Source organism: Hemicordylus capensis, chromosome 6 (assembly GCF_027244095.1).
Source record: "Hemicordylus capensis ecotype Gifberg chromosome 6, rHemCap1.1.pri, whole genome shotgun sequence".
Taxonomy (NCBI): domain Eukaryota; kingdom Metazoa; phylum Chordata; class Lepidosauria; order Squamata; family Cordylidae; genus Hemicordylus; species Hemicordylus capensis.
Window position 1 is genome coordinate 88834808 of NC_069662.1, and position 15834 is coordinate 88850641.

Genomic DNA, 15834 nt, shown 5'->3' on the forward strand with positions numbered 1-15834 from the left:
CCCTCCTTGGCAGCATCTCCAAGATAGGGCTGAGAGAGATTCCTGCCTGCAACCTTGAAGAAGTTGTTGCCAGTCTGTGAAGACAATACTGAGCTTAGATAGACCAATGGTCTGACTCAGTATATGGCAACTTCCTATGTTTCAGATTAGGACCACAACCCAACCAGAGTTAAGCACTTTAACTTTCAGTCAAAGAGGCATTTTGATTAAATCATGTCAACAATTTGCAATTTCTAGTTGCGGATGTAAGAAGTGCTTAAGTTTGCTAGCAAAGTCTCCTGAAATCCATAAGAGCTACTGATTCTTTGTATTTCTCCTGAATGCACAAGAAAAAACACATGGGCGGGTGTTTGGGTTGTTGTTTTAGTCCTTCTAGCTGCTTGGAGTCTAAGCTCAGAACGACTATGAAGCACTTAATGACCTTAGAAAATAAGATTTTTTAAATAAGATTTAAGTTATTGTTCCAACTATTTCCCTTTTTCCCTAAGGAAAACCTCAGCAACATCCCTTCAGTAGTAATAGAGCCAGCATCAAATAATGAAGGGGAAGGAGAAGATCATGAGGTGGTAGTGAATGAATCTATAGATGTTGTGGAAGATAGTGGCACTGAAGGCCCAGCTGGTGAACCTTCAGAAGGTGCAAGTGAGCCAAAAGCCATCAAGGAAGTCCAGCCTGCACCTTCGGAGGAACAGCCTGTATCAGCAGATGATGGCATGCCACCTGGCTTTCGCTTTAAGGTTTGCCTGAGCAATGATTGATGTACTAAGGGGAACTTGTGCATCTTTTCTGTGGTGTAGCAGCTACTTGAAAGGCAACATGGTGGAAGCTTCTCCCTTTTGCAAGCTCTTCCTATGCTGCAGCTTTGTATGTTTGGCAGTTTTTCTCATGCTATCACATTACCTTTGTTTGAAGTTATCAGTAGCATGGTGAAGGTTGCCAGAACCACAAGAGTAACAATTGGTCTCTTTTTGTGGATCAACCTCTGAATTTTGTGTTTCAAGTGACCACAGCCCTGCTTTTTTCTCCCTCTTTATAATGGGCCAAAGCATTCATATTGGTATCCAAAAATGTTACTGGTGAATTTTGTTCAGGGGACCAAAACAGTAAGATTTATCCAAGAGCTGGTACTGGGAAGATGTTAACAGTCAGTACCACCTGCCTTCAATATTTTGTAACACTACCGTCCATCTTTTGCCATTATAATTGGCAAGGAGGACATTCAAGAGAAAAGAAAGATCTCAGCAGCATATCTGAGCTTAAAAGTATATTGCACTTTTGGAGGAATACTGAAGAAGATAGCAAGTCCTTGTTTTCTTTTCTACAGGTTGAAGCTTTACATGACTTTGAGGCAGCTAACAATGATGAGCTGAACTTGCTGCGTGGAGATATTGTACTAGTAATCCCCTCAGCAGCAGCAGCGGATCAGGTAAAAGCAAAGGAACTGTGCCTCACAGCATTAAAATTTGACTTTTTAAATAAATCATTATATTTGTGTTGCTTTAATGCCAGGTTTTGAGTTATCTTTAATATTTTCAATCATAAAGAGGAAAGCAATTCTCAAGAGGCATACCTCATTTTGGAATTAGTACTGGATTGGACACCTGAACTAGAAACAGGGAACTGCAGTGAATTAATGCTGCCTCGGTTATTGAAGAGTGGCTCGCATAATGCCTGAGGTGCAGTGTTGCAGAACGATAACAGTGTGCCCTGGGGTGTTGTGGAGTCAGAAGGCAGCCCCAGTGCTGTTAAGAATGGGTGGTTGAGCAAGCAATGCTTCTACAGTTTTCTTCATTTGTGACAAAGTTCTTGCACAACCACCCATTCTTAACAGCATCAGGACTGCTTTCAGATCCCAGAGCAGCCCTGGGGTGCAGCATTACGGCTACATAACACTGCACATCACGTTGGCAACAAATACTATGCATGCCGGCGAAACAGAGCTCCTCATCAGAGGCCCTTCTCCAAGTGTCGCAGGATCTGACGTGAGGCAGGTGGTGATGGGGGAAAGGACCTTCCCAGTCATGGTTCCCCACGAATGGAACTGTCATTAGGTTTACCTGGCACTCATACAAATTTCTCTTTTGGTTCCAGCGGAGGACCTTTCTAATTTCCCAGACTTATAATCTCATTCAATATTGCCATCTTCTATTGCTGCTTTTACTTGGCTGCTTTAATATGTGTTTCATTTCAAAAAATATATTCTACCATATCATTTTGTTGATTGGTCTCCAGGGTTATTACAACAATTTCAAGGGCAACATCTAAACTGATTAATTGTGGAAGGGCTGAAAAACACTACCTTTAAATGAAGGGCTCATCTGCATAGGCACAAGCCATATCTCCCCAACATACACTCACCTCTCACTCTCCCCCCACCTAATAGTGTCTAAAAACTGAGCATCTCTCTCTCTCTCTCTCTCTTTGACCTTGCAGGATGCTGGCTGGTTTACAGGCATTAAGGAATCTGACTGGCTTCAGTACAAAGATGCAGATACCTATAAGGGACTCTTCCCCGAGAACTTCACCCGCCGCTTGGAGTAGCCCCCAGCTCAGGCATAAAGAGTACTGTAGGAAGCTCAGTCCCTACACTTTGAAACTCTCCAAACCACAGGAGCCCACCTTGATAGTTGAGCCATCACGGTTTACAGACTGGTGCCAGACAAAAACTCGGTGACCCACATATCAAATGAGCATGATTGCAAGAAGTTAAAGCTAGTATATTCTTGAAGCAGTACGTGGAAAAAATTGTCTTTATTTGTTCACATATACGTGGCAACAGGTTTGTTTGTACTTTGTCAGAGCTATGGTGATCCTGTAACTTGATCCTTTCCCATGCAAATCTGAGTAGCCTCCTCAATACCAGAACCTTAACTTCTCTGCACTAAGTGTATCGTATTGAGTGGCTGCACTGCAGAAGACTTGATTAGTAATCCTGTAGTAATGAGGTCAAACTAATTTCAATGTGTTTTAAAAAAAGAAATTTGCTGCAAAGTTTTTCAATGTTATTTTCAAACACACACACACACACACATATATATATACATACATGAACGCAGATGTGTTGTATGTGTATATAGAACAGTGCATATAAGATTCATTGGTGGCCAGCTAGCAGCATATGTGCCACAGCTAGCATGGACAGCTACCGGCAGTGGCAAAGCTGGACAGGCAGTGGAGGAAGCAAGAGTCTGGTTATGGGTTTGGGCATACAGCTGGGCCTATACGCAGACCTGCTCTCCAGACTAATAGGCAGAGTCATGGGATGGGAGACCTCTTTTGTGCTGTAACACACACGAGAATGGTACTCTCTTATCTGCTGGAATTGACTTGTGGCATACGTCCTCAAAGGTGGGCCACCACTGATTATATATGCATTAGCACATATCTTACCTACTCATTGTAGTTCCTTGATGTAGTATTGTTCATACAAGCATTTGCTCGTCGTCTTGCATCACAGGAAAGAATTATTTTCCAATGAAAACAAGCTGCTCCATTGCCAAAACATTAGACAGTTAATATCTGCATTTGTAATACAAAATTATTATTTCAAAATGAAAAGTTACCAAGCTTACATTCAAAGCTGCTGAAACACCCGGGAAGGCATGGCTCAGGCGCCTCTATACTACCAACTGCTATAGCTAGGGATGAGATAATTCTGATAAAGGGAGTTGCAATGCTTATTTTATTTTAAAAATTTAACTGGCTGGTTGAAAACATACGAGTCTAATATGAGGAAAGAGGAATAAACACAATATATTTTCACCATATGTATTTATGCAGCACACCTTCAAAGATCCCTTTGAAAGTAAAAATATGATGTACCCTGTTTCAATAAGTCATCTGTAACTATTGTTTTTCAATGTTGTGTCATTCAAAATAAACCTTTGGTCAGCTTATACTTCTCATTATTGTAGATTTTTATGTGGTCTGTACTAGGTATGTAGTTAAACACCTTCCAATTGATGCTAATGCACACCCTGTTAACATGAATTAGACTTTAACAACAAAGTCCAATTGCTGCTCTGAAACCAGAGTTCGATCTTCTATCTAGTTCCAAAAGAGCTGGGAATGTTATGATCCTTTTGACAGCATAATCAGAACACCTGTGGTCAAGAGGGAGTACAGGCCATCATGGGGTAACCAGTTTTCTCTCTCTTCAGCTTTTGGAGGAATGAATGTAAGGGGGCAAAATAACCCCAACCCCAAAAGCCAGTTCCAAATGATGGAGCAGATGTCCACGGGGTCAGGGAGCAGTTAGACAGTGGTGAGGAGGAGGGGGAAGGCAAGCTTTTAAAAAAAAAGGAGCAGGAAATTTCTCAGCTTGAAGGATACTCCCTTAAGATACAACCATTTCCGAGGGGAACAGTTATTTAAAACTTCTCACCAGTCATTTTACAGCTTTGTGTTTCTGAGGGGGGGGGGGGTTGACACATTTAAGCTCTTGGTGTGTGTGTGTGTGTGTGTGTGTGTGGAGGTTAAATCGCCCACCCACCCAATTAACAAACTGTGTGGGTTAACTCTTCTGAGGAATGGAGGGGAAACCTGTTAATCTGCTGATTGTTGTTGGGTGTGTGTGTGTGTACACCAGGGATATACTGCAACATTTTACTGCGGATCCATACTTGTGTAATTAATGGCTGATCAATTCCAAATACAGCAATGGCTGTTTTCTGAAACCCCTGAATATGAGTTTAAACAATTCAGGGGCTTCAGGAATAAACAGCTAATGGAATGGTTATTGCTCCAAATTAATAGGAGATAGCCTGTTGATATCTTGGCACCCTTGTGATTCCAGAGTTCACATGTTTATCAAGCCTTACTTAGAATTATTTGTCCCAGAGTTTTTCTTAATTAAAGGTAAAGTGTGCAGTTGAGTCGGTGTTGACTCCTGGCAACCACAGAGCCCTGTGGTGGTCTTTGGTAGAATACAGGAGGTGTTTACCATTGCTTCCTCTCACGCAGTATGTGATCATACCTTTCAGCATCTTTCTATATCACTGCTACCTAATATAGGTGTTTCCCATAGTCTGGAAAACAAACCAGCCGGGATCTGAACAGGCAACCTCTGGCTTGCTAGTCAAGTCATTTTCCCACTGCGCCATTAGGTGGCATCATTACATCAACTCATTTTGTTGGGGCCGTAGAAGCAAAATAGTTTATACCTTAATTGAACCAAGTTGATGCTGCTTTGCTGTATCATACACCACTCTACTAACACATGAAGTGAAAATAGCATATGCATCCCAACGTTGAACTTCTGGGGTTTCAGCAGTCATTGGCCATTTGTTTCCAAGCCTAGCCTATAGAGGATAATATTCTCACTGCTGAATTCAATGCAGAAACACAAAATACAGCCCCTGGCCATATTTTTCTAATGCCTTGTCAACTATATCTACACAATCTAATCGGGAGCTGAACATGAGTCAACAGTGTAATGCAGCTGCAAAAAAGCAAACACAGTTTTAGGCTACATCAACAACCACAGTTTCCAAATCACAAGCAGTAAAAAGCACTATGAGCCATTAAATTGTGTGTGCAGATCTGCACATATATAAATATACATGCATTCATTTCAAAAGTTAACTTGGGTACAGGCCTCCTCAAATTCAGAATACAAGAAGCTTACTACTGAACATATACTGAACATGGAGCGAGAGTGAGTGTACATACATACGTACACACACACAGAGCCAGTTCAGAACCATCCACTGGCAATGTGTCAAGGTGGTGTGTGCGTGCCATAAGCTCATACATCCCTTACACACACACACACACACACACACACACACACACACACACACACACACACACACCAGAGCATGTTGGGACACCTTTCCCGAATGGGGTCAGTTCATCTAAACCACTCCTCTAAACATAGCCCAAATACTAGTTAGTAGAGCAGCAATTTGGATGACTGCCCCCCATGTTGGAAAAGACACATATGGGGGGATACACATACACCCTTACCACATATGGTTGGCCAGCAGACAAAGGATTACCATTAAATAGAACGTGTAAATAGGGCTCTAGTCTTACTTCATTCTGTACTTCTGTCCAATGTAGAGAAACTGGAACAGATTCAGAGGCTGGCAATGAAGATGGTCAAGGGTATGGAAACCAACCCCTATGATGGAAGGTTGAAAAAACTGGGTTCTGCTAAGTGGTCTCTATCCATCACACAGATGGGCTTCACGCCTGCATAAAGAAACCAGAACCCTCACAAGCTGATCTTTTTCTGGCTCTCTGATACGTAAGATAGGCTCTTCCCCCTTACACCTTGATCACGTGTTCTACACCCTCCTCCTCAGTTCTTTTTTTATCCACTGAAGATGAAACCTCTATACAAGCATTTCTGTCAAGATGAAACATAGATTTGATTTGATTTCGTGTTTATTCATTCTGGTCTCCATCTTTATATACTTCTTTCTTTGTCATTGTGCGCTATTTATTTATTTTGTGATTCAAATCAAATCAAATCTCTTTATTGCAGTCAGCGACCAGCATGATATTTTGCGATTCGTTTCAGGTAATTTAAACCTCTCCTAATGAGGGGAACATCGGTGCCATCTATGGTGTATGGCCGGCTAGGTAACCTTTAAGCATTTTTCCCAGTGTCAGTCAGCCTTCCCCTCTTCTGGTGGTCACAGTCTCTGTCAGTTCTGCCTGGGAGAAACCCATTTGACTGTGTCCTGCTCTCACTGCCTCAAGTTTTCAAGACAGGCATGACGTAACGGGGCCTCCCATCTGCATCTTTACCTGTGGGCGCACATCCTGTCAGCCCCCACCATTATGGAACAAGCTAACAGCGCTCTGGTTGCAGTCTCTATGGAAGGAGTTGTATCATCTGAGTGGTAGCTCTGCCATGGGGAGGCCCTGGGATTCCTCTGGGGACTCCCTCTGCCTCCACTGTAGCGACTATGCCATTGGTGCCGCTGCTGCCAACACAACAGGCTTTGGAACAGCCAGACGCTTCGTCAATCCTGCCCCTTGTGGGCTCTGGTGCCACAAGCCACTCTTTTGACTGAGCCCAGTCTCCTCTCTCAGGGGCACAAGAAGCACAAGAAAAGGAAGGACAAAGCCCCTGACGCATTGGCTATGAAGCCAAAAAAGAGAGTACTGGCAGCTGCGGGCCGAGCATCAGGCGAGATCCACCCGACGCGGATCCGTGGCTGCGCATGCACAGACAGCTCCTGCGACGCTGAAGCTGTTGGAGCCGCATCCAAAGCCATCCAAGTCAGCGGCGAAACTGAAGCACTGCATTGCAGTGCAGGAGAGGCAGCAGTAAAATCGGGCAACCGGGTTGGGACTGACAGAGGAATCCTTACACTGAAGTCCTATGGGGCACTCTAGCCCGGTTCCACAAACTCTCCCTCTTCATACCCAGTCTTTGTGGTAAGCCCACACGCCGTCCACTAACAGGCCTAGCTTTTGTGATCAGATGGGACTCCACTGAGTGTGATGCAGACCCCTGGCAATCTGAGGACTCCAGGGAAGATGATTACTCCCATACGTACACATCCAGAAGGGCTGATTCCTCACCATACCATTCCATTAAATGTTATCTCTCCTATGACTATGAGGAGGAGGTATTTACTGATATGAATGACCCAGAGGGGAGCGAATACACCGGACACTATGGTCACTATGAGGAAGGTCATTGTCACCAGGTCATAGGAGGGATGGCTACTGGGAGGGATCCAAGGCATGCCTGTAGAAGCTACAGGTCAAGGTCTCACTCTCCCTACCAACAATGTGCAAGAACATTGGTCCGACCCAGAAGGAGGTCTCTTCCGCCCATGCATCATCATTATGGCCTCTATGACAGAGTGGATCCTTTTGCCTCCTAAGCAAGGAGCCATTCAGAGCAACATGATATGGCGAGTGCACCCTCTCAGGGAACTGCATCCCCGACAGCTCAACCACTTGTGTATACCCAACTAGTGCCAACCCCTGCTTCAATACCTCGTGTGGAGAACCCTAAACCGGTCATGGCCCCAGCTCAAACAGCGAAGTCTGTGACAACCCCAACTTTGGACGTTATTCACCCAGTGCCACCGAAGAAGATATTGGAGTCTTCGGGCTAGTCATCAGCTTCTGAACCAGGGTCTAGCACTTCCTCTTCCAGCCATGACACCCCCAACTCGAAACGTCGGGATAAGGAAGACAACACAGTCCCTCTGTCTCCTTCTGGGGACCTGAGATCCTTTTCAGCTCACATGCTTAAAATTGCCAAGTCTCTCAGAATACAGCCGCATGAAGATGTCAAACCATCCTCTAACCCCCCTTTTGATATACTAGAAGAGGATTCATCTAACCTTGTGGTGATTCCCATGAATCAGGCTTTACTGGATATTGAGCTTCTGGGAGAAGCCGTCCTTGGTTCCCCCTATTTCCAGGAAAGTAGAGAATCTGTACAGGGTTAAGGCAGAGGGCTCTGCATTTTTACAAAAATACCCTATTCCTAACTCAATAGTGGTGGAGGCAGTGCAGGCAAAGTCTAAGAACAAGATGCTGTCTACCCCTATGGACAGGGAGGATTCAGTTTGGACACCATGGGCAAGCGCCTGTACTCCAGTTCTACCATGCAGATTAAGATTGCTAATTATCAAGCCTTCATGTCAAGATACAAGTACCTGCTATGGGAAAGGTCAGAACGTCCGGAGTCCCTTGCGTCCCCGCAAAAGGAGGCTATTCTTTCTTTGCAGAAGGAGGGATGCAGATTGAGCAAACAAATATTACATACCTCCAGACACTCCACTGACTGTGCCACTAGGTCGGTAGCGAGGACTGTTTCACTGTGCAGGCACATGTGGCTCCAAGCATCAGGCTTGAACCCAGAACCTCGGATGCAGATCGAAGACCTTCCCTTTGATGGCCCGGCCTTGTTTGGGATGCCGATGAAACGATGGAATGGGTGCAAAAGATGAGGAAGATGGCCAGGTCCATGAGTTTCTCATCGTCATCCTAGGGCTCCAAATTTAATAAGCCTTTTCATTCACAAAATCTCTTCCAATCCCACTCGTCTGGACCTCAGACCTACGACCATCCATTTCGTCAGTCCTGATACACCCAATTCAATTCGCAGTATAGAAAGCGGCAGTTTCAAGCCACCAAGCCCGGCCAGCTGAAGTCCAAGTCCACTACCTTCCAAAAGAAATCGTGACTACCCCTGGATGGGGTCGTGGTTGAGGCCTTACCTGGATCACTGGGAGCTTATCACGATGGATGCCTGGGTCCTTAACATTGTCCGCCTAGGCCACAGAATTCACAGAACGACCACCAGATTCGGGCAGAAGAAACACCCCTGCGAGTGCTATCTTTCAGGAGGAGGTCAAGACCTTCCTCTGGAAGGGAGCAGTAGAGCATGTTCTCTCTCACCTAGGGAACGGTCTGTTCTCCCCCTGCTTCACCATTCTGAAGAGGGATGGCGGCCTGAGGCCGATCATGGATCTACATCTTCTCAATATTTACGTAGAGTACAAACGCTTCAGGATGCTTACCATCACAGAGATTATGGCACTCCTGTCACAGAAAGTGTGGTTCATCTCCACAGATCTGGAGGACGCTTATTATCATATAGCAATACATCCACAGCACAGGAAGTACCTCCATTTCCAGGTAGGCAAAAACGCGTTCCAATTCAGGGTCATGCCTTTCGGACTCTCCTCTGCACCGAGAGTTTTCACAAAGTGCATGGTGGTAGTGGTTGGACACTTGCAAGAGAGAGGCATTCAGATTTTTCACTACTTAGACAACTGGTTGCTGTCTGAAAAGTCTCCAGAGTGTCTTCTAAAGGGATCTCCGAGTGGCTACAGCACTGTTGAAAGACTTAGTATCCATTACAAGAAATCGAAATTGACATCAACACACAGCATACATTTTTAGGAATCATATTCAATTCCATGGTGGCAGCAGGAAGCCTTCCAGACGACCGGGCCAGACAGATACAAGGTTCAGCTCAGCAGCTGTAAGAAAAGACTTTTCACACTGCATGGGACATACAATGTATGTTGGGCCTCATTGCCTCCACGATGGCGGCCTTACCCATAGGACTTCATATGTGTCTATTGCAACGATGGTCCTCAATGCATTTCGACTGCTCAGGGATCGCAACTCCAAGGTGCTGAGTGTTCCAGCTCAGGTGCACAGAACCCTTGCTTGGTGGACTGCACCTTGAAATCTCCAGCAGTCCACTCCATTCAGAAGGGCTTCTCCGCAGGTGCAGGTGACGACGGATGCCTCTGAAGATGGCTGGGGGGCTCACCTACAGGATTTCCATCTAAATGGACCAAGGAAGAAGCCCTCCACCATATAAATTACCTGGAACTCCTGGCGGTTTTCAAAGTGTTGAGAGGCTTCCTCCTGGAGTTTCATATCCATCACATTCAAATTGTGAGAGACAACACCATGACAGAGGCATATATAAACCATCAGGGAGGGACTGGGTCCTGTGCCCTTCTCTCTCTGATGCTAAGACTCTCGCACTGGACTCTATTTCATCACATCCATCTATCTGCAGTGCACATCAAAGGACTCAGCAATACCTTAGTGGACAGACTGAGTCAGACGCAGGCGTTGTCCCACAAGTGGAAACTGGACCCACGAGTACTGCAGGACGTTTTCCAACAGTGGGGGGTCGCCGAGAGTAGATCTCTTCACGAGCGAACTCAATCATCAGTACCCAATCTACTATTCCGGAGCAGGGCTGGGGAGAGACTGTCCGGGCGATGTCTTCACAACATCCTGGTCGGGGGATGTTTCTATATCTGTTCCCACCAGTACCTCTTCTCCCAAGGGTCCTTCCAAAATTGGAGCTTGAATTGGCAAATTGCATCCTGGTGACACCTTAGTGGCCACGCCGACCTTGGTTCCCTTGCTTTGTCTGCCTTTCCTGCAGTCTGTTTATCTGGCTTCCCCTCCTGCCAATGTTGCTGTCTCTGTAGGAAGGACAGATCCTTCATTCAAACATCTAAATGTTGCGTCTGACAGACTGGCGGATTGGGATACCTGGCCTCCAGAGTTGAAGGATGCTATTGCAGTTTGCATGTGACATTGTACAAGGTGAAATGGAGGCATTTTTCAGAATTTGTAAGGTTGCATGGTAGCTCTGATCCTACCACTGCACCGCTGTCTAAGATACTGTCTTACTTACTATGTCTAAAGAAGTCCAGACTCTCCATGTCCTCGGTCAGCATCCACCTGGCTGCGATTTCCGCCTTCCGGACCTTCCCTGACTCGAGTTCTTCCCTATTTGCCCTAAGGGAGGTTAAACAGTTTTTGAAAGATTTGGCCCATCTCCACCTGGACATGCCTTTGGTAGCCCCTCCATGAGACTTGCTGTGTGTCCTAACTGCTGTCATGGGTAAGCCCTTTGAGCCCATGACAACGTGTGATCTGTGGTTACTGACCCTTAAAACCATTTTTCTGCTTATTTGTTTTATTATTTATTTATTTATTTAACATATTTTTATACCGCCCAAAACTTGTGATCACGTCGGCCAGGAGCGTGGGGGAGTCAAGGGCTTTACATTGTGATCCTCCTTTCCTGTTTTAAAAAGACAAAGTTGTTTTTATGGGTTGATGTTTCATTCCTCCTCAAGGTGATTTCCACATTCCATAGATCTCCTTACCAGTTTTCTTCCCTGATCCATCTACGGATCTAGAGCGTAAGTGGCACGCCTTGGATGTCAGATGGGCGCTAGCCTTTTATATCCACCGCACAGCATTCTTCAGGTCCACCACGGCCTTGTCACCTACAGACTGCCCCATAAGGGCCAGAGGGCACCTTCCCAATCCATTTAGGCATGGATTGTTCAATTCATCAAACTGGTGTATCAGGTGGCCGGATTGATACCCCCTGCTTTCCTGAAATCTCACTCTACCAGGACAGTGGCCACATCAATGGCCTTTGACTGGGGGCTCTCACTGGAGTCCATGTGCCAGGCTGCGACATGGGCTTCACCATCATCCTTTATAAAGCATTACACTCTGGACATTAGGGCCCATCATGAAGTGGCCTTTGGAAGATCAGTTTTGCAAGCATTGTTTCAGTAACTCATTGCTCTTGCTACTGAATTTATCTGTGACTCCTCTGTTTTCTGCTGCAAACTTGTTGCTTCGGTTAAATAACGAATGTTTTGAGTTCAGCTATCCCACCTATTCCTTAGATGTTCTAGGGACACATTTTGGGATCTTTTCTTGGTCTCTGGGCTCTGCTTCCCTCCTCCAAAGTCCTGGAGCTTGTGATGCACAGAGACCACTTAGAAGAACTGCAGGTTGCTTGCCTGTAATTGGAGTTCTTCTGGTAGCCATCTGTCCAGTCACACACCCACCTAGCCTGCCCCGCAGCAGGGCCTTTGTCGGTGGACTCTAGAACGGAGGAGAAGGAGCCTATCTACCTACCAGAGAGCCAGAAAAAGATCAGCTTGTGAGTGTTTGGGAGGTTTCTTCACAAGGCATGAAGCCCATCTGTGTGACTAGACAGATGACCACCAGTACTCCAGTTACAAGTAAGCAACCTGCAGTTTCTTGAAAACAGGGTGGCAGAATATTCAGGGGAAATATGATGGCACTCTTCAAAGACCTGAAGGGCTGTCACACAGAAAAGGGCAGAAACTTCTTTCTCTCTGCCCCAGTGGACAGGACTTGATCTAATAGGCTTATGCTGCAGGAGTGTAGATTTTGGGTGAACATGATAAGAGATACATGATAAGGTTAAAGGAGCTTAACAACAGAAGCAATTATGGGGGAGGAGGGCTCTCCCTCACTGAAGGTCTTCAGAACACTGGGCAGCCATCTGTTGGTGAGAATTTCCTACATTGAGAAGGCAGTTGGACTCCATAGCTCACAAGGCCACCCTTAGAGCGGGGTAGACCACTTTTGCTCCACAAATTGTGGAGCAAATCCATAAATTGTGGATCGGGTTGATGGGAGTTATAGTCCAACAGCTAGTAAGCAAAGCTAAATTTTACTATCTACTCTCTGCAACAACTAGAAAGCATTCTACACTCTATTAAGACATCCAGTCTTAATAGAGTTCTTACTGCTAAAAGGTTTTGTGTGTGTGTGTGTCATTCTTACTGCTAAAAGGTTTTGTGTGTGGGGGGGTGGATTCTCACACAAAGCAGGGACTGTCATGTTACAAGTTTCTGCAAAGTTCTGTTTCACCTTAAGCACAATATCAGAGTGTTCCTGCTGTGTATTTTGGTTACCTGTAGGGGGAGCCAAAATGTTTTTGCATTATAAGCACTGTTCTCTTGGCTCAACTCATTTGGTCTGAAGAATCCAATTCCAGCATTTATTTGTTATACATATGAAGCTATCGTACCAAATCAGACCACTAGTCTATCTACCCCAGTAGTATCTACTTCAGCTGAGAGCAGCTCTATCTAGTCTCCAACAGAGGTCATTCCCATGCCTTGCAGGCCAAGATCCTTTTATTGGGAGGTGCCAGAGACTGAACCTAAGACATTATGCGTGCAAAATGGATGCTCTGTACCACTGAGCTATTGCTTTTCTGCCATAAAGCATGAGAGATGTCAGTGGCTGACATGATGCACAGCTTACAACCTCTATAATAGTTTGCCCACGGGGAAACCACCAGACAGGCAGCTTCTGCAAAACAGCATTGGGGCTGCCTTTGGAGTATGTAGAAGCCCCGGGTAGACCATTACCAAAGGGTAGGCTGAGTATCATTACATTACCATTACAGAAGGGTAGGCTGAGTATCATGTCAGCCATTACGTACAAAATGTGTGCTCCTTGGATAATACCTCTTTAGAGAAGCAGGCACATAGAAACACCAATTGATAGTAGTTTGTATATTAGTACCATGGACCATAGCTTAGATCAAACTGGGTTTTAAAAATCATACCAATATTAAGGCAGTGTTTTCAACACTGGACACATGTACCCTTGCAAAACACACACAAACACACCCAAAGTGATCCACCAGCTATGTAAAAATTAATCAAACCTGCTTAGAGAGACAATGTCTAGCTCAATACTTTACAATAACTTTTATCTATATACAAAATACAGTGGATTTTCAGTTAGAGTAATTAAAGGATTATGTTTTGTCAGCTAATAGTAATGCAAGAATGTAACCTACACACACACACACACACACGCACGCACGCACGCAAGCCAGCCAGCCAGCCATATGGGCTCTTGGAATCTGTACAAATTGGCCTAAGTTTCCCTTTCTCAGCAAGAGCACAGCATCGGAATCTTATGCAAAAGCAACAATTTAAAGTTCTACAAAGAAGCACTGTATTATCTTGGAACTTTACACACAAACTTCTGATGGCACATTTTTATTAATGTGTTCCTTTACAAAGAGTGCATAACTCCATCTTAAAAAAGACATTTTTTTAAAAACAAAGTGTAAAATTAGCAGAAAATTAACAACAATCTAGTAAATTCAAATCATCCCATTAGCCAGACTTTCATTTTACGGCATTACTTCATATAGTATTAGAACCACTGATTAGTTTCACAAGCACACCACTCTCCAGTGGCCTCCTGATCATTAGAAAATCAGTTTCAAGCATCATGGAATACATTATAGACAAGTACTTTTCCATATTAGGCATAATTCAGTCCAATATATATATATATATGCAGACATGATAGAGATTTGGTGAGGTATTATAGAGCACAGGGACATGTATGCCCTTGATCAATAAATAAATAAATAAATGATTCTGCTATGAGTTCCAATAGTAAGTCAACTACAGATATCATTCTTACAGTCGAAGAATAGCAAATCCTGAGCAACTTTGGAGTCTGGTTTTCACTCTGTAAAAGAAAACCATACATTTCATAGCAGGAAAATGATAGCCACCAAACAGCTTACAAAAGAGATTAGCTTAGCAGTTCAGGTCCATCTTGCATCTAGTTCTCACAAAACAGGCGGTAAACCTGTGCTCTTGACTATAGCATCAGACAGCATGGCTCATGCAGCTGAATGCTCTTTTATATCAAGTCTTACCTATTGATACAAAATAGGTATGCCAAGAAAGAGTAGGAGCCTAGCTTCCTTCCAGAAATACCACCTTCTCAGTGCAAAAAGTTTCTTTGTTCAGTCAAATGAACCCTCCAAGACTAAAGTGGAACAACCAAAGCACAGGTTTACTGTTTTATCTGGTTAAGAACTAGGCCTAAAGAATGAAAATGTATGTCAGGGGGCCTCATGAGCAACTATACAAAACAAGTTTAATACCTAGTTCTTCATTACAAAAGTTAGTTGTGTTTTTTTTACTAAACAAGACACTGAGTAAAGCACGTAGAAATGAAAAGCTATAATGAAAAAGCACCAAATATGTTGGCGCTTTGCTTGACATTTCAGAGACTGATGAAATGTTTAACCACCACACAATACTGCCTTGTTCCAAAGGGCTTGCTAACCACACACAGAATCAAATCTTCAAATCACGCTGTTAGCATAAATTAGTTGGTGGCAAGACAGCATGGAGGCTAGATTATAGTTACTCATTTCTGTACAAATCTAGACTTTCATAACAAGCACTTCACACAAGATTCATCTACTCTAAAGAACCACCTGCCTGTTATTGCCATATTTGCTATACAACTGGTTTCTCACTATCCTGCTTTTCTTCAGATTCTTCATCAGATCCTATAAAAACAAAGAAAAGGATTAAAATTGTTGATAAGCATTAGGATAAATATACAAACTATTTACCCTATACTGATATTTTCCAAATGTTAACAGATTAATCCTTAAAAAGCTGTAATGCATGTGAATACTCAGAAAAATAACTCAGGCAAATACCTCGTGGCCCTGAATTACAATAGATCGGCAAACATGATGCA

General features: G+C 44.2%; 2 protein-coding genes across 4 annotated transcripts in view; one reads left to right on the forward strand and one right to left on the reverse strand.

Moving 5' to 3' along the window:
- The window catches only part of LOC128330137 (amphiphysin-like), a 143023-nt gene extending 139127 nt beyond the window's left edge, over window positions 1–3896 (forward strand). The window contains exons 20-22 of the mRNA XM_053262481.1: window positions 489–737; window positions 1325–1426; window positions 2434–3896. Coding sequence (XP_053118456.1) covers window positions 489–737; window positions 1325–1426; window positions 2434–2541 — 459 coding nt within the window. The 3' untranslated portion in view covers window positions 2542–3896. The remainder of the gene's footprint in view (window positions 1–488; window positions 738–1324; window positions 1427–2433) is intronic.
- A 10403-nt stretch (window positions 3897–14299) lies between these two features.
- STARD3NL (STARD3 N-terminal like) overlaps window positions 14300–15834 on the reverse strand; it is a 28517-nt gene continuing 26982 nt past the window's right edge. For 2 of the 3 annotated variants that reach the window (XM_053264068.1, XM_053264070.1), the window contains one exon: window positions 14300–15637. In XM_053264068.1, coding sequence (XP_053120043.1) covers window positions 15585–15637 — 53 coding nt within the window. In that variant the 3' untranslated portion in view covers window positions 14300–15584. The remainder of the gene's footprint in view (window positions 15638–15834) is intronic. The other variant, XM_053264069.1, reaches the window with a different exon arrangement.